We start from the raw sequence: 23837 nt of genomic DNA on the forward strand, positions 1-23837 counted from the left end.
GATTATGAACAAAGCAGAATTTTCTCACAAATTAACAAGTTACCGGGTGACTGCTAATCCGTATGAGGAGCTTGTGGGCTGTCCGCTAGGCTACCCTCATGACGCACCTGCTTTGTCTCCCTTTGGGTCACCGCCCTGTCTTACACCTGTTGCAGATGAGGGACGGTTTTATGGGAGCAATAAGCAGCTCCATAAGGGATGGCTAAGCTGAAGGGGCTGAGAGGCCCTGGGTGCGTACTTTGTAGAACGCATGTTTCAGATACAGCTCAAGATTTGAGAGGCAGTGGAGAGATGAAGAGCATTGATGACTTGGAGTCTTTATGTGAAAAAGTAACCCAAACCAGATTTTTTTTTTTTTTCAAATAGTGGTATAAAAATCAAAACCTTTTTGGAGAGAGGGATAAGAATCACTGCCTCAGTGAGCCACTGTTACTGATGTCTTGGGATGGAAAAAAGCTGAAAGTCATTGACTAACGGAAGATCCGCTAATTTCTTTCTGTAGTGCTGGACTGATTGGTTCTGCCAGTGTACTTTAGCTGGGGCCTTTCCTTTACACTTTCTTTTCCATGCTCGGCCAAAATATCATCCTAGCTCATGAGGCTTCGATGACCCTTGATCTTGGTCTCTAATGGGGCAATATATATCAAACTCTACAATGGCAAGGCTGGTGGCACATTACTACTTGTAAATTTCTAGTGTCCAAGGCTAGTACTAAGGGCCTAAGGGTTGCTCTGTTATAATTAGAAGGTAAAAAGTATGAATGATGGTCTAAGGGCAGTGAAACTTGCTTTTTGTTTTGTTTTGTTTTTTACCTGTATGGCTTCATCCAAAAGGAAGATGGCATCGTTCATTAGCAGGTTAAGAAAGCGGAGGAAAAGTGGGGGATTCATGGCTTCTAAATTCTTAGAGGCATAGTCAGCCAAGTCCTGCAAGTCCCAGCACAAGAGAAAACCACTTTAGTACTGAACCACAACCCACTGGGGCTTATCTGGAGCAAAACTCAGATATCTCAATTTTGGTTTCACCAAAAACTTCCTCACCTTAATGCTCTCGCGATAGGTGTCTGTTCCCCACATGTACCTGAGGATGGGATACATGGGGCGGCGGTAATTAAACTTCTGCTCAAATTGATGGGGGTCTCCTGGAGTAAGGTAAGAGCAAAAAACCATCAAAGGTGGTGCTTTTAGAGAAAGAGAAAGAGCTTATGTCTATGTTTAGCCATTTTCTCTTATTCTGAGTGTGTCAAGGTGACTGGCAAAACCTGCTCTGGGAGTTTATAAAGGCTTAGAGTCACAGCCAAATGTTTGTTAATTTCCTTACTGACAGAACAAGAGAGAGACAGGTATTAAGGATACCGTATGTAGAAAGGACAAGCACCGAGCTGTATAATAAAAGCCAAGGGGAACAAATGCTTCCACATCCAACTGCAGAGTGCTTATCAGATTCTGAATGAGGCCTCTGAGCCGACCCCTATGGCAGTGACAGCCACATGCAGAATGGGCTACTGAGTAAGCCCACATTCTTCACAGATAACATCCCAACTGTGTGGCCAACTGGTTCTTGACTGCTCTGGAAAATCATGCCAGGAGCTAAAGATCCGAGGCTTATACTGCTCTTGACATACCAAAGGTACCACAGAGTTCTGTGGGTTGGGTCATATAATAAAGAAGGAGCATGGGATTTGGAGTTAGAAGGCTTAGGTGTCTCAAACTTTTTCAGGGGGAGAGTATAGCTCAAAGTGCTATGAATGCTTAGCATGCACAAGGTCCTGGGTTCAATCCCCAGTACCTCTTCCAATAAATAAATAAATAAACCTAATTACCTCTCTCCCCCCAAAAACCCAGAAGAAAACAAAGAAAAACAAAAAACATTTTCAACTTTCACTTCCTCAGAAATCAAACAGGAATTATAATACACCCTCTATTGTTACAACCAAAGTGCTGTAGTGATCATATAATGAGATAACTGCACGACTTATTGTGCAACTTCTTATATATTATGAAGATTTACATGTACTATCTCAGTCATCACTTCAACCCCTTTTACAAATGAGGAAACTAAGGCTCAAAGGTGAGCAAGTAACAAAGCCAAAATTCAAATATGGAAAAGCAGTCAGTAAAATGTTAAATATCCCTTTAATGTTAACTGTATTTATCACTGGGTGGTAAGACATCCCCTTTAAAAGGTGTCTTAAATAACTGCTTTGTGTATCTTGTTTATTGGTTTACTCAAACACAGCACCTCAGGGTTAGATCTCAAAAGGCCATGAGAGAAAGGGAATGTTGCCTGCTATTATTCTTAATTTAACGATTAAACTGTAGGAGTTAGTCTGGATGAAAGAATTGTTTCATTATCCATCATTCTGTAATTTTGAGGCAGAGAAAAATAAAGACCCAGGTTTTAATTGGACAGCCTAATTTATTTGCATATGATTCTATCAAAAATATATAGTAAAGTTGATAAGAGTATGTGTGGTGTTTTTTTTTTAAGGTGAGAGAGACCTGATCCTACTACTCAGTTGTATGACATAGACAAATAATTTCATCTTTTTGTGCATCCATGTCCTCACAAGTAAACAGGGATAATACAGTAAAATTTTCCAGATGGTGACAAATAAAGGAGATAATGTAAAAAAAAAAGCACTTTGCATCAAGGGGGGTGCACGGTAGGTATTCAATAAATGATGGCTGATGGTATTTTCCTGACATTTCAACACTGATCAGGCAATGAAACCCCACTAGTATCGGCTTCTCAGTTCTAGACTGCTTTACCTGTAAACTCAATGTCCACGAAGACCCTGATTAGAGCTTCTGCAAGGTGGGCTGCATAGGGGAAGTTGCAGAACACACGTTTCCGGTGGAACACACTGGATACCAAGGGATTTGGGGTCTGATCCAGGTGGGGCATCACTGCTTCCAACACCTCAGCCAGTTTGGCTCGTAGGTGGGGATTCTTCATCCTATGAATAGGGTAGAAAGCAAGCTGAGCAGGTAGAAAACTTAACTCCCAAGTTTATGACTATGCTCTCCAAATGAGGAGCCAAAACATCCTATACTACATGTACAGGAAGTTATAGTTATAGGAAAAAACAGGACTCTGCAGTTTTAAGTCTGTCAATTTCTGAGGGATAATGCAGGGTACATACCATTCAACTCTTTAATGTTACAACTTATCAAGTATGCGGGTGAGTACTTAAGTTTCTATTTAATGCTCTGCCATTCTATTCACTTCTCTATAATAATGTACTATTTACTGTTTACTATTTTCTGACAGCTTCACTTGGGATAAAATTGCCATCCCAAGGTGTCTGAGGGCAAGGGCTAGGATGTAATTATTCTACGTTACTTATAATGCACACCACATGTGTCTAATACTTGTTGACATGATTTCCCATTAGGCCTGCTTAGCTCAGTGAAGGACTGGCCTCTACCTACATCTCACTAACACAGCTCAGGAGACTGCAGATTGCTCTCTTCTTTGTGCAGCAAATCCTCCTTTACATACACACTGCTTTCACTGGCCTACCACCAAAAAATTGGAGAAGCAATGCTGCAGTTCAGTGAGTACCTTCCTTTGGGAAATAGGACTAGAGCTATGAACGGGAAGACCTGGGATCAGAGAGCATTTATCCAAGTTTACTGCTCATCCAACTCAGAATTTTAAGAGCAACCTTTATCATACCCTAGAAGATCATTAGCACCTGACAAAGTCTCCGGCATCAGAGTAACTATTTTAACCAGGGACTAGCAGTGGAATTCCCATCAGGTACCTTATATGCAGGTTCAAATTCTCTGTGGGCAAAGTCGTGTGTTTATTATGCCTCTCAAGAGTGGGGTTTTTGGGTACCCATAAGGATGGTCTGGTGATTCATTACGTTAACACAATCCCTTATGATTCAGGCTTGTTTATTTCTCTGTTTAGAAGTCTTCTGAATGTTCTGCGGCTCAAAACAATGACAGAGCCATGCTTTCAGCACTTCACCTTTCTATGCTTCCAGTGAAAATGGTGATAAAGTGAAGGACATGTTCCAGGGAATCTGCTGATGTCTCCAAGATGTCATCGGCAAAGCGGCGGAGAAAAATGAGGAAATCACCCAAGTTATCTGCAAAAAATTCTGAGAAAGAAAATATTCACTGGAATTAGCCAAACATCTGACTCTCTGAATTAAGCAATATTCAAATTCCTCCCTTTCAGTCTACTTAGTGAAGGCTTAAAAAAACTCCTAATGTCTTATAGGAATGGTGATAAACTCATAAATGTAGAATCTCCTTTAGATGTAAGTCAATTTTTATTTTTATCCAAGTAAATAGAATAGTAGAGACACAAAATACTGTTAACACACCAGTACAGTTAAAGAAAGAATACTGATAGATAGGTATTTCCACACTCAAGGTTAACTGTGCATTTAAAAATCCTTTATAGATGAAGAATCTTGAATAGAGATGAATATATTATATGACTATGGTTATCAGTCTCCAGGGTCCTCCAATGGTCCTTGCCTCCTAGTATCTATGCCCTTATATGTCCCCTCCTACACTATTCCAGGGTAGAAGATACACCATGAGGCACACAGAAGTGATGGCGTGTCATTTCCATAAATAGGTTATAAAAGCCTACAGCTTCCATTTTGGTCCCTTTTTCTGAGAGAAGCCAGCTGCCATACCATGAACGTACTAGTACTAAGGAGAGACCTGTGTGGCCTGGAAAAGAAGCCAGCAAGCAACTGAGGTCTGCCAACAACCACATGACTAGGCTTGTAAGCAGATCCCCCAGCCCTGGTGGAGTCTTCAGATTCCTATGGCCCTGGTTGACTGCTTGGCTACAACCTCATGAAAGACCAGAGTCAGAACCATGCAGCTAAGCTGCTCCTGGATTCCTGACCCATAAAAACTATGTGAGATAATGTTTGTTGTTTTAAGTTGCTATGTTTTGGGGTAATTTGTTACTCAGCAATAGATGACCAGTACGGTGATCAAGATATAACCTGGTTTTGATGGAAAATATTGGCCGACCCCTCACCAAGATACACACACACACACACACACACACACACACACATCTCCCTTCTGGGTTAACCAATAGATGATTTTTTCCCCCTAAAGAACAGCATAGTGTGGGTTAGACAGGTAAATCTGTAAGTTGAATGACAAACAATATTAATGATAGAAACCAAGAGCTCTGAAGACTCTGACTGTACTTCATTTTCTGAAGACTCTCTTCTGACCTGCAAGCAGAGGGGCTACAAGACTGTCAATTCCCCCACGCTTTAGACCACCAATAAACATTATCTACAAGTCTGAATTGTTTCTCCAAAAACAGCTGAATGATAACTAAGGAAGGATATTTTGAGGATTAAACTTCCAAAGTGACCCAGTTAAACTTAGATGGATATAAATAGAAGTTCCCAAGGGAGAGCCTGCTTACCTGGCACATAAGCCAAAGAACTGTAGCCATCTGGCAAAGGAAAAGTTAGCTCTACTGGCTGGGAGCCCTCATTGCCTATGGCCAGCTGGACTAGGAGAACAGCCATGGACACCTGCAAATTTAGGCAGTTCTGCAGCATCTGCGGCTCAGTCATGGCAGTCTTAGTAGAAAGATAGATGGTCATCAGTCGTTCAAACTGCTCCCGGAGGTTGTCAGCAGCAGGGCTAGAACTTTGCTGAGCATCCCGCCAGGCTACCTGCAGCCGATGCAGATTTTGGTTGATTTTTACCATCTGATCATGCAGCCTGCCCCCAAGAAAGCAGAAGAGACTGGGTCAGGAGGCTCATACAGAGACAGTTGAGGACAGACTGTTCAGAAAAACAAATCCTCATTTATTTGTTCTAGTATTCTCTGTTAGGATGTAGGAAGCTGCAATTGTGATGACACAGAAGGCACTCAGCAAGTTATTGACAGGACAGAGGTGGGGGCAGAGCACCAGGAAAACATATTCAACATAATTGAACCTAATTACATATAGTTAGCAGCCTTCAGCTGAAATGCACCATCCAAAGGACAGTGGCTAGGTTGAGCAGGGTGTAGATTGGGCTGTTATTAGGTCTAATAAATAATGACTAGGCAAAATACAAGAAGCCCAGCCGGACAGTTTGACACCATACAAGTGCAATGAGTGTACTTGGATGTGGCTATATGGACAGTCTGTGGTTAGTGGAGAACTAAAGCTTGTGAAAAAGTCTAGATTAGTAATGACCACATATGAACTCATAGCCACCTGGGATGCAACCTAAGAGCAGCCCTCTGTTGTTCAACATAAAATTAAATTATTCTTCACAAAGGGTCAGCCAAATGTTTTCTAATGAAAGGAAGCCTCCTAATTCAATGCTATGGATAATTGTGTCTATGTGTACAGTCCAACGTCATCCTCTTTGGTCCTACAGATAATGTATAGGGTTAGCTAGCCAATACTGGGAAACTAGATGACATTCACTTTTGTGTTTGAATCTAGGTGGTTGAATAGGTTGAACACATGTGAAATTGTTATAAATTGTCTCACTTAAAATGTCAATGACAGGGATAGAAAAAATCTCTAATAAAGATACAATTTCATTTTTCTGGAAACTTGCTAAGTTTTGAAAAATGCTGTGTCAGTTTAAGTATCCTGAGAAGGCATTAAAAATTGCTATTCTCAATACCCCCTCCTATAGGTTATAACTATGAGTAAGAAGCCATTTTCTTATTTATACTTGCAGTCACAGCCAGCTAAGGCAGAGGGGGAAAAACAATCACAGGATGACACACAGGTAGCCAGAATCAGAATCGTTTTGGGAAGTCACATATGCTAGCTCTCAATTCTTCACTCTTCTAGAATCCTCTTTACCTTTGATATGTAGATCTTTTATGGTCCTACTGATCTTACTGAAATCCCTTATAAACATTTCTTTACTTTTGTCAGTTTTGTCTCTACACCATGGAGTAAAGCTTTCTCTTTTTCCATCAGGAGTAATAAGTAATGAAAATTCAGGAGCAGAATGTGAAATTTTAAATGAAAACAATTCCACTTTGGCACATGACAAAAAAAGATAGTGATTTAAATACTTGCAAGTTTAGAGAAAAATACCAGTGCATCTTTATTTTTAAAAAGTTTAACAGGTCAAAAAATTAAAATAAATTCCAGTTACATGGACAAAGCCAAGTCATGTAGACACAAATAAACGCATATAATGTGAGCCTTCAGAATAAAGGGAGATTCTTATCTGTAAGATTCACTTTCAAACTTCTGGTTATCAACACAATAGTTCTGTCCTAATGACATCAGAGGAGTTACCTGTGAAATCCCAAGTACAAGGTGTACTCTGTCAGGACAAGGTTCTCTGTTACAAGGTTGTAAGTCTGGGGAAACTTTGGCTCCTGCACAGCTGGGATCAAACAGGTTTCTTTGTCCAAACCTCAAAGAAGTTAAAAGGAAGAGTAAATGGCTTGCCACAGACATCTATCTTGGTCTCCAGTATCCCCTTACTCTAGCTTAATTTTCATCCTGATACCTACCAGGGAATTAAGTAATATCTTCTTAAAAACAAATCTTTTTTTTAAATTCTTTTTTTGGGGGAGGGGGGAGTAATTAGGTTTATTTATCTATTTATTTAATGGCAGTACTGGGGATTGAACCCAGGACCTCGTGCATGATAAGCACACAATCACTGAGCTATACTCTCCCCTACTTAAAAACAAATTTTGTCACATTCCTACTCTCTTGGCTAAAAATAGCTTTTGGCTTCTCACTGTCTACAGAAATGCAGTTGAATCTCTTTAGTTTAACCATGAAATCACCAAAAATTAAAAAGAACGATAGATGACACTGCAGATTTTTCCAGGAGATAGATACGGGGTGATCTGTATCTATTTTGTGCTTTTCTGTATTTAAGATTATTTGCTTTTGAGCATGTGTTACTTTTATAATTAGAAGAGTTACAAAGCTGGGAGGAAATACATCAAAATTAAGAGTGACTAATTTTGAGTGGTAGAATTATGAGTGATTTATTTTCTTCTTTTCACTTCTCTGTATTGCTTGAGTTTTCTCCAATTTGGTTCCAATATTCTTCCTCCCTAGACTTCTTTCTTGTCAATTCCCATACCTCTCCCCCCGCCTACACCCTGCCCTAGCCACATCCAGCTTCTCACTGTTCCTTAGTTCAGATTTTCCATAGCTCTGTACCTGCATATTTGTTACTTCCTCTACAGAAAGAGACTCTTGCGCACCTTTGCTTCATAAACCCAACTCATTTCTCAAGACTCAGCTACGAAGACCTCCAACTACTGGAGAATTCATCGTCTACCCCCTCCTCTGTGTTTCTATAGCTTAACCCTATACCATATTCTGGTGATCTGTTAATGCATCTGCCTTCTTCTGGAGCCTTTGAGCTCAAAAAGGACAGGGGCTGGGCTTTATCCATTTTTATAAAAAATGAATGAATGAATATCCAAGTCTGCCAAATTCAGAGAGAAGGTCTCACTAAAGCATAACATCCAAACCCACCAGTTCTAAGAAGTCTGTTTAAAATTTATGATAGCTCTTCTTTCTGCCTCATCTTCTCTGAGGAAGAGGCACCTTTGTGACAAAGGGTAAGGAAGTGGATGCCTTAGATGTTACACACACAAACACACACACACACACACACCACATACACAGTTTTGAGAATACTAGCTCCCCCCTACCTCTCATGTGTACATTTTTAATTTTTCGTTCTTCATCATTCAACTCCTTCAGGGCACAGTAAGTGGGATTAAAGGTGAGGAGCCGAGAGGATCTGGGTTTGCAAAATGGCTGGCATAGCTTCAGGAGAGCAGCACCCAGATTCAGAAAGAAGGCATCCGAGGCATACATTTGGAAGAAGATTTCTGGCATCTGATTGGCCCAAATCTTGGTGCGGCCTGCATTTGCATGCAAACAGTTTCCAAGCCAGGACAAGATACAGTGTTTGGTTTCTGGAGAGAGCTGGAGTAAGTTCTTCAGCATCTGGTAGATCTTTTCATGGAACCGAGCCATGAACTGTTTAACCAGAAAACACAACCACAGAACATTCCAGTTTCACAATCCTAATATTTGTTACTCCCAAATCTTAGCCTCTGGCAATTTCCAAAAATACATGAATCCTAAGCTTTTCCCTCACTCACCCTGTGCCTTACCCCCCATTTCTGACTAAAAAAAAAATTTCTGGACACTTGTAAGAGATTTCCTGACGAGCTGCCAAACTGCAGTTAGCCTTTACGTAGCTTTAGAGTAGGGGTCGGTAAATTTTTTCTGCAGAGGGCCAGATGATAAGTATTTTTGGCTTTGCATGCCACATGGTCTTTGTAGCAACTATTAAACTCTATCATTGTGGCATGAAGTCAAGCCATAAACAATACATATACAAATGGGCATGGCTGTGTTCAATAAAACTATTCACAAAAGCAGGTGGCAGGCTGGATTTGACCATTGATATAATTTGTCAACCCCTGCTTCAGAGAGTTGTGATGATGGGTGATTTAAACTGTCCCCAATTCAACCATTTGCTGCCGGATGTTGGCCAGACCTCTACTATAATTTATGCTGAGAAGCCCAAATAGAGAGGATACAGGTAGAAAAAGGGAAAGGAAAAAAAAATTGGTTTATAAGCTGGAGTTCAGTCAGAAGATTTTAGGAGCTAAAGTTATAAGAAATAGCTTGGTGAGAAAAACGAAGATTGACAGGAGAGGGCTGTGTGGGGCAGAGACTAGCAGCAGCTTACTCTTAAACCACACAGACGTTCATCCTCTGCTCTTAGCACATGCTAAAAAGAGGGCCGTTACTTTACACGATTATGGTAGAGAGCCAATCAGACCGATCTGCTTTCCCAAAGAGGCTCAAGCAGCCTTATCTGCATCTGCTTTCTGAGGAAATGATACTTAATCTCAGATCAGGGGGCTGGGATACACTGATAACAGTTCCACCTGATGAATGTTGGCCTCTTGTACTTTGATCTCCTGGGGGCTGGAACGAGATGGATTCAGGAAGTAGCCGTGGTTTTCTACTACACCCGGAGTCTTTAATAGGCAGGAGATATTCAGGATTACTCCCAGCAAGGTCTTCTGGTACATCTGGCCATTACTAGGGTCCTTGGGCTGAATGTAGTCTACAAAAACCTGTGGGAGAAGACAAGTCCTTGTTATTCATTGGTGTGATGACACATAAATGACGAGATGAGAGGGCTTCAAAGACTTAAGGCTATTCAACAAGCAATGTGTCCTTCTCTTACTCAGTAGGTAATATTACAGTGCCCTCAGGGTAGGGAAGCATAAAGTATCAAGCTTCCAACTCAATGGAGTATCTATGAGCTTTCAGACCTACCTTCGCCATATCCTTCTGCCTAGTGAAATAGAGAAGAATATCCAGATAAGCATACAAAAGCATCTGGCAGAGTTCTAGGTCTTTTATTCGGCCCAATAAAATATCAAACACTGGAATCATGACTTCTGGAAATGTTCGAACTTCCTCATCCAGTATCAAGGCTTCGATGACCTCATCAAGAAACTCAGCTACACCATCAAAATCTGAAAGAAGACAAATGAGCGAGAGGAGGCCACAGGGATTTGTATGTGCCTTTATACACAGCTCTTTACTCTTCTGATTCTTTTGATAATTCTACTGGTATTCAACACCAAAGGTGAGGTGTGAGCTCTCTTCCTTAATTTATGCTGGAACCACAGTGGCTCTGACACTTTCTAATGCAATTAGAAGAATGGTACATTTGGAAATCAAATGTAGAAGGTCACAGGTTTTGCTTATGTACTCACGGCCTCCTATGATGGCTTCCAACATCAAATCTACCAGTTGCTCATGGATGTTTTGGTCAACATAGATCTCTGGGGTGAGGAGAACTGTGCGGGTATTGGACACAGTGAGGTTCCTGCACTGCACTGCAAAGGGCAGTAGGTTCTCTGGAACTTTGGTAATCTGGAAATAGCATGAAGAAGAGAGAAGAGGTTAGCTTTGTGACCTGGAACAAGGGCGGATGAAGCATATAGAAAGAAAAAGATGCTGTATCCCAAAACAATACTATTTTCTCGTGGACGTTTGAAAAGTCATTAGAGTCCATTCTTTGGCTTAAGGAATCATCTACCTGTTAGAATCTCAATGCTGGAAGTGACTAAACTTAATCTACTCTGCACCTCAGTGGAAATGAATTTATCAGAACTTTTTTTTTGTTTTAATAAAGGTGTGTTTTTTTTTTAAAAGATATTTGTAGACAGAATAGGAGGCACTTGTTAATTGGGGAAAGGGGTGGACCCCAAGCCACAGAAAGGAGAGACTAAAACTTTAGAAGAAAAAATAACAGTGTCTCTGATATCTGGTTCCAGATATACTATGATGTGTATAAACTGATATAAAAGACTGATCCAACTCTCTGACCTACATGTTAAAGTCACACCCCATATAGTACTCAATAGGGATTCTTTACCTCTTCCTTGGCTCTTTGGAAGCAGGAATAAAGGTAACAAAAAATATGCCTCTCCCCTGCATCTCGATCAGCAGAGAGATTCAACGTTGTAGAAGAAGTCATGTTAATCAAGTGGTTGCCTGGATCTTGAAGTAATAAGCGAGTAAAGACAGCCTATTAAGAAAAACAAATAAAAATACTAAGCCATTGCAAGACTGATTTTAGAATAGCGAGATATAAAAGATAATTTAGACACAGGTAATCACGAGAATCACTGGATATAAGGTGAAAAAAGGGCCTAGCGTCTCATTACTTTAGAAAATACTATATATACAAATCTAATTGTGTATGTAGTTATCCTAAACCAAGCTTAAGTATCTAGCATAGCCCCTAGCACAGAGTAAGCTTTTAAAGAATATTTGTTGAACGGTGTCAAGAATCAGAGATTAAACTTATATGTGAAATGTACTACTCTGGTGATTGCTGACCTCAAACTTACATAAAGACAATTTAAACATAGAAAGTTAAACTACAAGTTGTCAAGCATCTTCCCAACCAAACTTCTATTCCTCTCAAGTTAACTAGGTACCTGTGAGGTAGAGCACACTGTTTTGATTTTGGAAAAGATATAAAGAAGAAAGAGATGGACCTTGCCCTTGATAAGTTGGAGTCTCCAGGAGAGATAAGATAGGTACATGAAGAAGCCACTGCATGAGACAGAAAATGACTATTCCCATGAGAGATGCATAGACAGATTACTCTAGGAGCCCAGAGGAGAAAAGAACAACTCCTACCTGACAAAATTTTGTAAACAAGATGGCATTTTAACTGGGTCTTAAAGGATGGGTAGATTTGGACATGTTACAATGGTAGACGAGAAGATTCCAAAAGAGGAACAATGTAAGAGATGGAGGTAAGCAAAGCTGTGGTCAGAGAAAGGTGGGGAGAGTTTAGCTGCATGGCTGATTTTTGCTGAAGGTGCACGTAAGGAATCTAAGAATGGTACCTGCTCAACGTTGTTCATATCAAGCCAGTCTTGATCTTCCAGGTCTACTGCCATTTCTTCCAAATACACACAACGGCTGGGGATGCCATTCCCACTTTTCAGGCTTGGGTCACCTGGGAAATGGTTTTAATCTGGTAGGTTAAGGATAATGCTTCTGCCTTATATAGACAACTGATCATGACCGCTTTTCTCTTGAATCCCAAGTTTCACTTGGGTAATATCAGAATGATTTCGACACACAAAGCAGTTTCTAAATTTTAAATCTTGCCCACCCCAACCCCCTACAAGAGCATGGGCTTTGTCAGAAACCTAACATTTAATGAGTAAATCCCAGACATGAGCACTAACTTCGGGGTTTAACCACAGCCCGGGCACAGAGGGGAAACAGTGTCTGACAGTTCTTGGGGGTTTCATCTGTTTATTTAGGTCACCTCTGAGAAGAAAATGGATTTGGCCGTCATTTCCAATTCTCTTTTAAGGTAGTAAAGCCAGTAGCTACATGGCCCAGTCAGTATCAGAATAGGAATGAAAGCTGTGTCTGTGTCAAAATACTGCTATAGGTCACATTGAAAGCTTCACTGAAACATAAACCCTGTGTTCCAGGGAGTATGGTGTGTTTGTTTAACCATCAGACACAATACATTTCACAGAGCAAGTCCCTAGCACAAGCAGGAAGAGCAAAGTAGTGAATAGACTGGCGGCAAGTCTGTAACTCACTGTTGTCCAGCGTAATGAGGAAGATCCTTTGGATCATGTGATTGATGTTGAGTTGCTCACATATTTCCTGCTGTGAACGGAATGAGCGGCTAATCTCAGCCACAGAGTAATCAAATTCATCCAGGCTCTCTGACACACTATTATCCGAGTCATCTGAGCTAGCTGGGAGTTCATCTGCCAGAAAATGAAAGCCATTAATGGTAACAATCTTTTCTTTAAAAAAAAAAAAACCAAGTATATTATACGATAAATGTAACCAACAGGAGGATAATTCTGAATGTTTAACAAGTTGTCCATCTAATCAGTGAACATCTCACGTCAGGCAACATCGTTTTTTTTTTTTAAACTGAGGTTTAACTAACATTAATATTGGTTTCAGGTGTATCACGTAATGATCCGATACTTGGATATATTGTGGAATGATGACCACAATAAATCTGGACAACATCTTTCACCATACAGAGCTTCAAAAATTGTTTTCTTGTGTTAAGAACTTTTAAGATCTACTTTCTTAGCAACAGTCGAATACGCAATAACAGTATTATTAACTACAATTACCATGCTGTTCATTGCACCCCCATGACTATTTCGTAACTGTAAGTTTGCACATTTTGGTCCCCTTCACCCATTTGGCCCATGCCCGACCTCTTGCCTCTGGCAACCACCAATTCATACTCTGTATCTATGAGCTTTTTTTTTTTTTTTAAGATCCCACATATAAATGAGATCATATGGTATTTGACTTTCTCTGACTTATTTCACTTAGCATAATGCCCTCAAGGTTCATTCATTGCCCATCTGTTGTTGCAAATGGCAAGATTTCTTTTTTCATGGCTGAATAATATTCCATTGTGTATGTGCATGTGTGCGTGTATGTGTATGTGTAAATATAATTACACCATGTTCTTTATTTATCCATTGATGTATATTTAGGTTGTTTTCACATCTTGGCTATTGTAAATAATGCTGCAATGAACAAGAAGGTGCATATATCTTCTTGAATTGTTTTCATTTCCTTTGGATAAATACTCAGAGGTGGAACTGCTGGATCATATGGTAGTTCTATATTAAATTTTTTGAGGAACCTACATACTGTTTTCCATAGTGGCTTCACCAATTTACAATTTCACCAACAGTGCACGAGTGTTCCCTTTTTTCCATACCCTTGCCAACACTTGTTATTTCTTACCTTTTTGATAATAGCCATTCTAACAGCTGTGAGGTGATACCTCACTGTGGTTCTGATTTGCATTTCCCTGATGATTAGTGATGTTGAGTACCTTTCATGTGCCTGTTGGCCATCTGTATTATCTTCTTTGGAAAAATGTCCATTCAGATTCTCTGCCCACTTTTAAGTTGGGTTATTTTCTTTTTTTTTTTTTTTTTGCTACTGAGTTGTGTCAGGCAACATCTTTTTTTTAATTTGAACATGTGGTGGGTTTTATTTTTTCATTTTTTTAAATAAACTAGTGGGAAAATTGTGCTTCTTTTACTCTTTGTGATCTCCTTAACTACTTTTATTTTTTTACTTAACTTTTTTTTTATTGAGTAATAGTCATTTTACAATGTTGTGTCAAATTTCAGTGTAAAGCACAATTTTTCATACATGAACATACATGTATTCACTGTCACATTTTTTTCGCTGTGAGCTACCATAAGATCTTACATATATTTCCCTGTGCTATACAGTATAATTTTGTTTACCTATTCTACATTTTGAAATCCCAGTCTGTCCCTTCCCACCCCCTTGCCCCCTTGGCAACCACAAGTTTGTATTCTGTGTCTATGGGTCTGTTTCTGTTTTGTATTTATTGTCAGGCAACATCTTAAGCACAGGATTCTGAAATCCCTGGCTATAAAATCTACCACATTTTAAAAACCAAAAGTTTTATTCTTTCTACTCATAATTAATTGTACTTCACAATGCCAAAAGTAGCAACATTATCTTCTCTACTGAATCCTAGTAGACAAAGAATTACCTAATTGATCAATATGCCTTTAATTATATTAAATATATGGCTTTTTCCTGATTTTAAGAGAACACATTTGTTTCAATAATACCAGACTGTTCAGGAAAATAGAATGTAAAAAATCCTGTGGGAAGGGTATAGCTCAGTGGCAGAGTGCCTGCTCAGCATGCACAAGGTCCTGGGTTCAATCCCCAGTACCTCCCCCTAAAACAAACAAACAAACAAACCTAATTACCTCCCACCACAAAAAAATTTTTTTAATTAAATATTCATATTAAAAAAAAAGAATATAAAAAAAATCTCTGAACCAATTCCCTACGGATAACCATTTATCTTAGCAAAGAGTTTCAGATACTTCTTATTCTGGTGATAATGTTTATTACTATGATTTTTAGCTTTTTAAAAATGGGATCATACTACACATACTGCTTTTCAGCTTGCTTTTTAAACTTAACTGGCACCAACACCTCTCTGTTAGGTCACTCACAGGCCTACATCATTCTTTTCAATAGCTGCACTGTATTGCATTGTATGCACACACTGTGATCTATGTAGCTACTGCTCAACAGATGACCATTTGAGTTGTTTCAAATTTTTCATGATTTCAAACAATACTGCATCAAATATAACTTACTCTTTTTGTGCACTTGTATGAGTATTTCTGTAGGATAGATTCATAGAAGTTAACATATGCATACTACAGAATTACTCTCAGAAAGAGTGCTCTAATTTACATGTCCACCCACAGTGTATGAAAGAATGTCTGTTTAAATTTTTACAAACTTCACAGATTAAAAACAATCCAATTGTTTTAACAGGCATTTCTCTAAAAGCCACACACAAGCCTGTATTTACTTTTCTCTACCGAGAAAATGATTGCTCTCAAAGTCCAGGCAAAATTCTCAGAAGCAAGAGTTGCTTTGTGCAGTGAGTTTGGTAAAACTGAAGCTCAATATAGCAGGCCAAAGGTTCTGGCAGAGTACTAACTGCTGGTGGAAAACAGGTTAGACCTGGTGGCATGATAAACACAGTGTAAACAAACTAAGACAATGAGATGCCAAAATAGTTACAGCAGGGCGCGCACCTGATTTGTCCCCACTGCTCGGTGCCTGCAATGCTCCCAACTCTAGCCAGCTTTGTGTCTGTTTACAGCCAAAAGGACAAGCGTTATGTCACTCTATTCCTATACCATTAGGTTCTCCTCTGAATTTTAAGAGTTACAGGGGCTGATAAGCAAAATTTCCCTCAACCACGTTTATAAATTTTATTTTCCCATTTTCTTATTTTTCCAATCCCTCACTCTCCTTTCCCTCCTACAACCTCCTAGTCCAAGGTTTCCCATTCTGAGCCTGTATCTTAGACATCCGGGAGAGATTTCAGAGACTGAGACTCAGAGCTGCCTCTTCCTATCGTTGTTACAAAGTCAGCATTAGTTGTATTTCTCCCTTCTTTTATCCATCACTCTACTACTCATCTGTCTTCTCCTTACTTCCTTTTCATTCAATCCTAATTGGAGAGCAAGGCCACAACTTAGCTACGTATCTGAACGCTTTCGAAATAAAGAGAAAATATAAACAAGAAAAACACTATTATTGTTTTCGCAGGGAGGAGAAGGGGAGCAATTTCTGGCTTGAAAGATTTTGTGAATACCCTCAGAAGACTAATACATCTCAAAACCATCATCCTAATTCTTCTAGTCCATATGCTATTTTAAAGGAGGAAGCTAGACTTGACCTTAAGGAGGAAGCTAGACTTGACCTTAAATTTGGTCCCAGATAAGGAAAACCACTTTTTCGATTAGTGAGATATTATTCTAATTTTTTTTTCACATTATGGATAAGGATCAGATTTTCTTAGAAGTCTGTTCTAAAAGCAGTAAGCTATGAAAGTGGCTACTCCGTGGAGTGGAAGAAGCACTTAAGATAGACTCTGAAGCAATGGGCCTAACAACAAATCTCGTGTATTTCTCTACAGTTCAAAAAGCTTTTAAAAATTCTTCCTTCAACATTTCTGCTTTCTACAGTTGCATGTGACTTGCTTTCCACACCTACATGATAACCTCAGTTTTCTATGTTAAAATTAAAAAAAAAACTTTGTTAAATATCTTTTACTAGGTAATTTAAAAAATAAAAACAGCTTGACAGCTTTGGGACCACGATTGGCATTTGTTACTATGGAACCACCTGTTATCTGATCTCTTTCTTGTAGGGAGTAGGTTAGGGAGGAGAGGACTCCAAAACAAAACAAACAACAAATACGAACAAAAAAGTAACTTCTACTCTAAATAAACAAACAAAAACCAACTTCTGCCCTAAACTTAAATTCCAGTTGCAATTAAGAATCCAAAGAATACTTAATTTGGGAAGAACCCATTCTAGGTCATCTCATCTGCTGCTATTGGCTCCACTACTTACCAGATTGCTGCTTCAGCTGCTCTTTTTGGATTGCTGCAAACTGCTTGGCATCAGCCAGGGAGCCGAAAAGAGCAGCAAAGGGGTTACTTGAGATGTTGTTGTTATTCTCCTGGTCTGTCATTTCACTTTAAAGTATCCTCCATCCAGACCTAGGGGGAGGGGCTATAGAGAGGACAGGTATTAGATACCTGGGTAGATAACACAACAGTTGTAATAGTATCATTGTTGTTTCTTTCCCCATTTCTTGAATACAATACACTTCAAAAGGCTTTGGGTAAGACTTTCCAACTCCTGTTTCAAGATTCAAGACATTTTTGGCAAAATGGTTATGAACCTACCAACTGGACAAGTTGGCCTGATTTGGGGGCGGCTAAAACCAAAAGGCTTAAAAAATGTTAAGCTGGAATGCATTTATCTGTTGACATGTTTCTATTAGCTATACTTTTAAAAAACGGGTTAAATAGAAAGAATTATCAGAGTCGAAGAGGAAACTCACCTACTAACTGTAACAACAATGTGGCACTTTAAAATAGAATGACAAAAACTACAGATTTCCCACAAATCTCTAGGCTAGTCGACTAGTTTTCACTCACTATGAGCATAAGGTAGCACTTGCTCAGGCTTCTGACTTAAGAGTTGGAGCTGGGAATTTCTCAGCTACACAGAAAGCAAATGCAAGCCTGCGTGTCAGACATGGAATTGCAAATCAGGACAGGAGACAGATTACAGCAGACTGTGGGTTTTAAATCCATAGTAAGCAATCTCTCTCTACTTCCAGGCTTACAACTACTGGTATTTCTTCCTCTAAAAACTAAATGATCTTTGCTTAATTCTATATTTAGCTTTCATAGTTTATCTGATTTTTTCCAATACCGAAGGAACACACAAATTCCTAACGTGTAACATGAAATAGATATATACCTCAAAAGTATTGAGTGGAGCTGACTGAGCCTGCATTTGCACTCTTCTGATTACATTTCCTCATTCGAGCACCAAGGGGACTCACTGGCACAACGGGATGACCAGAGCTCCCTGAAAGGCTTTCTTCCCTTTCTGAAATTTTTAAGGCCACAGCATAGAAATACAACCCTGAAAAGGGTGGGAAGAGACAAACAATATAAATATTCTGCTTACAAGGATGCTGCACTGCTACAAGGTCAGAGACCTTAGAAGGAGTAGGGTCAGGGGTATGAATGAAAGAGGGAAAAAGAACATTTTGTCTACCTTTAATATACAGAGCCTTACAGAATCATATTAACAAAAGCCAATGCAAGTCAGAAGAGTTACCCTTGTTTTTTGGAGGAAGAGAGACTATAACACTTGTGGACAATTCTGAGGCATCTCCACCAGTTGCTTCACTCTCCTCTGTTGTGTTTTCTACATAAAAGCTAATCACTACTTAGCTGTAATGACAGGCAGACAGTCTAGTCTCGTCTCAGCATGGTGCTGGGCTTTACCGTTTCCAGGAACTGCACTGTTAGATGCTGTTCTATGTATTTTACTTTTTGCTATGTATAGTTTAGTTGAGCTTAATAATGCAAAAAAGGTAGCATATTTAATGTTGGAATTAACAACATCTTTCAGAGGTCTTTCTTCCCATTTAAATGATGCATAAGCTTAATTATTACCTCTAACTCATGTAGATGCACCAATTTTGTGTCACCAATAGCAGACCACCACTCTACCTCTATCCTGAAGTACCCAGAAGTCCAGAGGAATGCAGAAAGTGTAGTTAGCTCTTGTTATGTTTTTTGCCTCCAAAACATCAGCCTCTTTTTCCAACATGATACCCACATTTTTTCTTTGGGGATCCATCCCATTCCCAGTCCATGTGTTCAAAAGGAGATGACCTCACCCACTAACTCTAGGAATGGCATATGAATCTGGCCTGGTCAAAAAGAATACAGCATTTTCTGGCCAAAGTGACTGATTCAGGAGTAGGCACAAGACCCTAGCAAGATCTATCAGAATCAATGAACATCACATTCAGGCCTTTGGCTAAATCTCCAGAAAAGGGAACTCTTTTTTCCTGCTTGGGTTGCTAGTCTGGTAAAATAGGAACCTGAAGTTGTCATCTTTCCACCATCTAGAGAAAGCCTACCCTAAAACTAAGCCAACGTATAGGAAATGAGATACGAGATGGAAAGAGAGTCTTCTCAGTTGTGAAAACTCAGTAGATTGCCCTATCTTGTGGAAGCCAGTTCAAGTGAGTTTTAAAAAATACAAATGAAAAGAGGTCAGATTAGTACAAAGGAGATGCATCACCTGCACCATTTATGCAAAAAGGAAGTAAGTTGAAAGCCAAGAACTAGAACATACGACACAGACAGGCCCTTAAGGCTATCAAGAGATATAGAGGATTTGTCATCAAAAATGGCATGATTTCCTCCTTCCTCAATACTATACTGTCCCATTATATAAAGCTAGCTTCCCATTACATTTTATCTATGTTAATAGGATTTATAACTTTCTACATTGTATTCCTAATGTAGATCCTCTATTTTGCTAGAAGGTAAGCAATCTGAGTACAGATTCACATCTGATTATTTTTTCTTCTGTGTCTGGCATAATCCACAATCACGAAATCCCAAATAGATATTTATTGAATGATATCAATCTTACATGTAATTACTCCTGACCGCCTTGTAATTACTAGCAGCACTCATAATCCTACTTCAAGGTAAAGGTTTTACTGTTAGTCTTGGGTTGCAGTGGAAGGTCAAGCTATTGGGCCAGACACTTGTGGCTCTTTGGTATCTCAGCATGTGTTAAATAGAGAATGGAAATAAACCTCTGTAGTCATCTCTGCTACATGTCTTTTTGAAAAACAAAAAGGTTTTCACCTACCTTACTAAGTTCATCTTTTTCATATGTATTTCAAATCTGCACAAAAACTATTTTCATAGAAAAAAAGCTAACAATTTATAGGAAAGTTTTATGGGAAAAGAGAGGACTGATCACTTGATGGGAACCTTTGTGGGGATGTCCGTTTAGATTTATTCAATGATCTCACAAATGTAAAAAGATGTCACCCATTCCAAAAGAAAGGTCTGATAAAATGGAACCTTAATATTTTGTTTAATATTCAATGTCACTGGGAATTTATAATCTCCCATTTTCAACTAATATTCAGAGATACAGTACTATCCTGTTTGTCAGCATTTGGAATGATATAACCACCAATCCTTAGAAGCTTCTGGATTTGATTTCCTTAATACGTCCTCTTTAAAAACACATTTCCCTCTGATATACTTACTGCAAGAATCTATAATTATAATCATTGTCTACCTCCAGTCACACAAAATCCTCTCACCCTACCCTGACTCAATCTTTTGCTTATAAACAGTACCGTTAATCATTTAAGGACCACGGTCAGGTTTTAAAGAGGTGAGCACATAAATATTTTAACATCAGACTTGGTACTGCTTTTAAACAGAAATACTTGGAATATTTCACAAAACAGGGATTGTCAAAATCAAACTTTTAAAAATCATACTCCATAAGGCCTCTTTTCTGGTAATACACAGATCGAACCGAAAAAGGAATTAAAAAAAGTTTTCACTGTTACATGCTCCACTCAATAATCCTTTCAGGCCTCTACTGTGGCAACAGATCCTTCCATCACATCAGCAAGCTAGAAGGATCTCATCAAGTCGCAAAAGAGAAAGCATTCCTTCCTGAGTCCTCTTTTATCTCAGGAGGGCTCCCACGTGAGACCAAAACAGTCCATGGCAGTGAGACTAAACACATCCTTGTTCTGGGAACGAAAATCTGATCCCAAAGAGAGGACCCATCAAATGTAAGCTTCTAACCTCTGGTTACTCAATTTTAGAAACGTCTTCTAAACCCAAATGGGGAGCAAGGAGCAGAGAGCCAGGAGAGTTCTGAATGGTGAACTGATCCCTTGCCTTAAGAAATGTCAACACCTTGCCATATGTATTCGACTGGTCTGATTACTGCGATTCATGTTTAATTTTATCTTTTTTGGCATCTGGTTATATGTTGTCTACTCTATAAAATTTTATCCCTCCGGGTTCCATAAGGGATTCGCAGCACGGAGGCAGACCCACCCACTCAGCGCACATTCTAGAGAAAGAAAGCCAAAGATAATGCAAGGCCAGGATTCCGGCCTTTTCCAGGAGGGGAATGGCAAAAAAGGAGAGAGATGCCAGAAGCTGGACCATTGTGAAGGGTTCCCAAACCAGACAGGGTCGAAGTTCATGAAGGAAAGAGGCAGCGGTCAGGAAAGCACAGAAGAAGGAATTTGGAGGAGGTTAAGAGTGCAGAGGTTTGGACTAGCAATCGACTACGAGAAAAAAAAAATCCCATTACAGCCTCAACGATCCCTTAGCCTCCAGCTATTTGTTCTCTTACCAGAGCCTGAAGGGCCAGCAGCGACGACACGACAGAATCTCAGTGGCCGAAGGGTTCCCACTTCCGACTCAGCACGGCAACCGGAATTTACGTCACGACTAGGCGCCAGGCCTTGTGGAGTCTCATCTGGGCGCCGGAAACTGGGTGTGTCGCCTCGCTCTGGAAGCGGGCGCGCAAACATCCCAAGGCGCATGCGCTAGCTTACTGGGGGCGGGGCGGAAGTGGACGGAAGTGGCGTTGGGGTCTGGTTGAGGGCCAGTCGGGGTGAGCTGGGAGGGGGCGTTTTGGAGTTCAGTGCAATGTGACGGGGCCTTGGAAATCTGTGTATCAGCACCCGATATGACCGTGATCTCTGGCACTGCTCGAGGCATCTGTGAGATTCTCTTTCTCTTTTTCCCATGGGTCCTAGGCCTTTTTGAAGCAGCTTCTGTATAGATTATTATTGTCAATGAAGATTGCAGTAGCAATAACAGTAAAGTTGTGAGCTCTTATTGGATGCCAGGCAATATGCTCTCTCTGACTGGATTGCAGATTTCTTATTTGTAAAGTAGAGATGGTGTACGTCGTCAAGGTGACTTTGAGATACACTGAGATATACAGAGGCAGAGGAAGCAGTATACTTTTCAAGAGTGCAAGTGAAAAGAAACTCCATAGAGTGACAGAAAATATTTGTAAATCACGTATCTGATGACGAATATCAAGCTGTATAACAAGCTTATACAAATTAACAACAGAAAGGCAAACAATTCAACTAAAGAATGGGCTGTGGGTTTGAATAAACACTTCTCTAAAGAAGATACATGAATGGCCAGTAAGCACCTAAGAAGTTGCTCAACAAGGAAATACAAACCAAAACGTTGATGAAATAACACCTCACACCCATTAGGAAGGCTATTATAAATGAATAGATAATAAATGTTGGTAAGGATGTGGAAAAGTAGGAACATTTGTGCCTTACTGATGGGAATGTGAAGTAGTGGAGCGTTTTGGGAAAACAGTTTGGTGGTTCCTCAAAAAGTTAAACAGAATTATCATGTGATGTAACAATTCCACTTCTAGGTAAATACCCCAACGAATTGAAAGCAGGGACTCAAACAAGACACTTGTACCATGATCAATGTTCATAGCAGCATTATTCATAATAAACAAGGTGGAAGCGACCCAAACTGATGAATGCATAAGCAAAATGTGGTGTATGCATAAACATGATTATTACTCAGCCTTGAAAAGGAAGAAAGTTCTGATACATGCTACAAAATGGATGAACCTTGAAAACACTATGCTAAGTGAAATCAGCCAGATAGAAAATAGTCAAATATTGTATGATTCCCCTTATGTGTGATGCTTAGAACACGTATATTCATAGAGATAAAAAGTAAAATAGAGATTACAAGGGGCTGGGGAGAGAGAGGAATGAGAAGTTACTGTTTAATGATAGTTTCTTCAGGGTAATGAAAAAGTTCTGGAAATGATAGTGGTGATGGTTGCACAACATTGTAATTGTACTTAATGTCACTGTATATTACACTTGAAAATGGTTAAAGTGGTAAGTTTTATGTTATGTATATTTTAACACACACACACACACACACACATACACACACACATACACACACCCCAAAGGCTGTGTAATCTTAGAGTGCCTATTATGCTTCAGTATTATGCTAGTTCCTGAAGCTACAGTAGTGGGGAAAAAACATAACAAAACAAAACAAAACAAAAAAACAAAACCAGTCTTCCTTCCTGGAGCTTACAATCTGGTGAGAGTGAAGTGGTAATGTAGCATTTAAAATCAATGCTCACAAGAGGGATTATTCAATAAATAGTTCTGGAATAAATGGGTAGTTATGTAGTTTAAAAGTTAATTAATGTATTAGGTCTTTACACTAAAATTAACTCAAGATGGATCAAAGATTTAAATATGTAAAATGAAACCAGGAAAATGCTAGAGGAATTA

The 23837-nt window shown here is 39.4% G+C and overlaps 1 protein-coding gene across 2 annotated transcripts in view; it reads right to left on the bottom strand.

Annotated features, from left to right (window-relative positions):
* UBE4A (ubiquitination factor E4A) overlaps positions 1 to 21971 on the bottom strand; it is a 29041-nt gene extending 7070 nt beyond the window's left edge. The window contains exons 1-16 of one of the 2 annotated variants that reach the window (XM_031670449.2): positions 21881 to 21956; positions 18428 to 18595; positions 17507 to 17668; positions 13123 to 13296; positions 12406 to 12518; positions 11421 to 11573; positions 10756 to 10915; positions 10310 to 10512; positions 9913 to 10104; positions 8656 to 8989; positions 7268 to 7388; positions 5425 to 5729; positions 3982 to 4114; positions 2772 to 2959; positions 1041 to 1141; positions 813 to 926 (exon numbers count right to left, since the gene is read on the bottom strand). In XM_031670449.2, coding sequence (XP_031526309.2) covers positions 813 to 926; positions 1041 to 1141; positions 2772 to 2959; positions 3982 to 4114; positions 5425 to 5729; positions 7268 to 7388; positions 8656 to 8989; positions 9913 to 10104; positions 10310 to 10512; positions 10756 to 10915; positions 11421 to 11573; positions 12406 to 12518; positions 13123 to 13296; positions 17507 to 17627 — 2412 coding nt within the window. In that variant the 5' untranslated portion in view covers positions 17628 to 17668; positions 18428 to 18595; positions 21881 to 21956. Of the gene's footprint in view, positions 1 to 812; positions 927 to 1040; positions 1142 to 2771; positions 2960 to 3981; positions 4115 to 5424; positions 5730 to 7267; positions 7389 to 8655; positions 8990 to 9912; positions 10105 to 10309; positions 10513 to 10755; positions 10916 to 11420; positions 11574 to 12405; positions 12519 to 13122; positions 13297 to 17506; positions 17669 to 18427; positions 18596 to 21880 lie in introns of both variants that reach the window. The other variant, XM_006207767.4, reaches the window with a different exon arrangement.
* Positions 21972 to 23837: the final 1866 nt, after the last annotated feature.

Source organism: Vicugna pacos, chromosome 33, assembly GCF_048564905.1.
Source record: "Vicugna pacos chromosome 33, VicPac4, whole genome shotgun sequence".
Lineage (NCBI taxonomy): Eukaryota > Metazoa > Chordata > Mammalia > Artiodactyla > Camelidae > Vicugna > Vicugna pacos.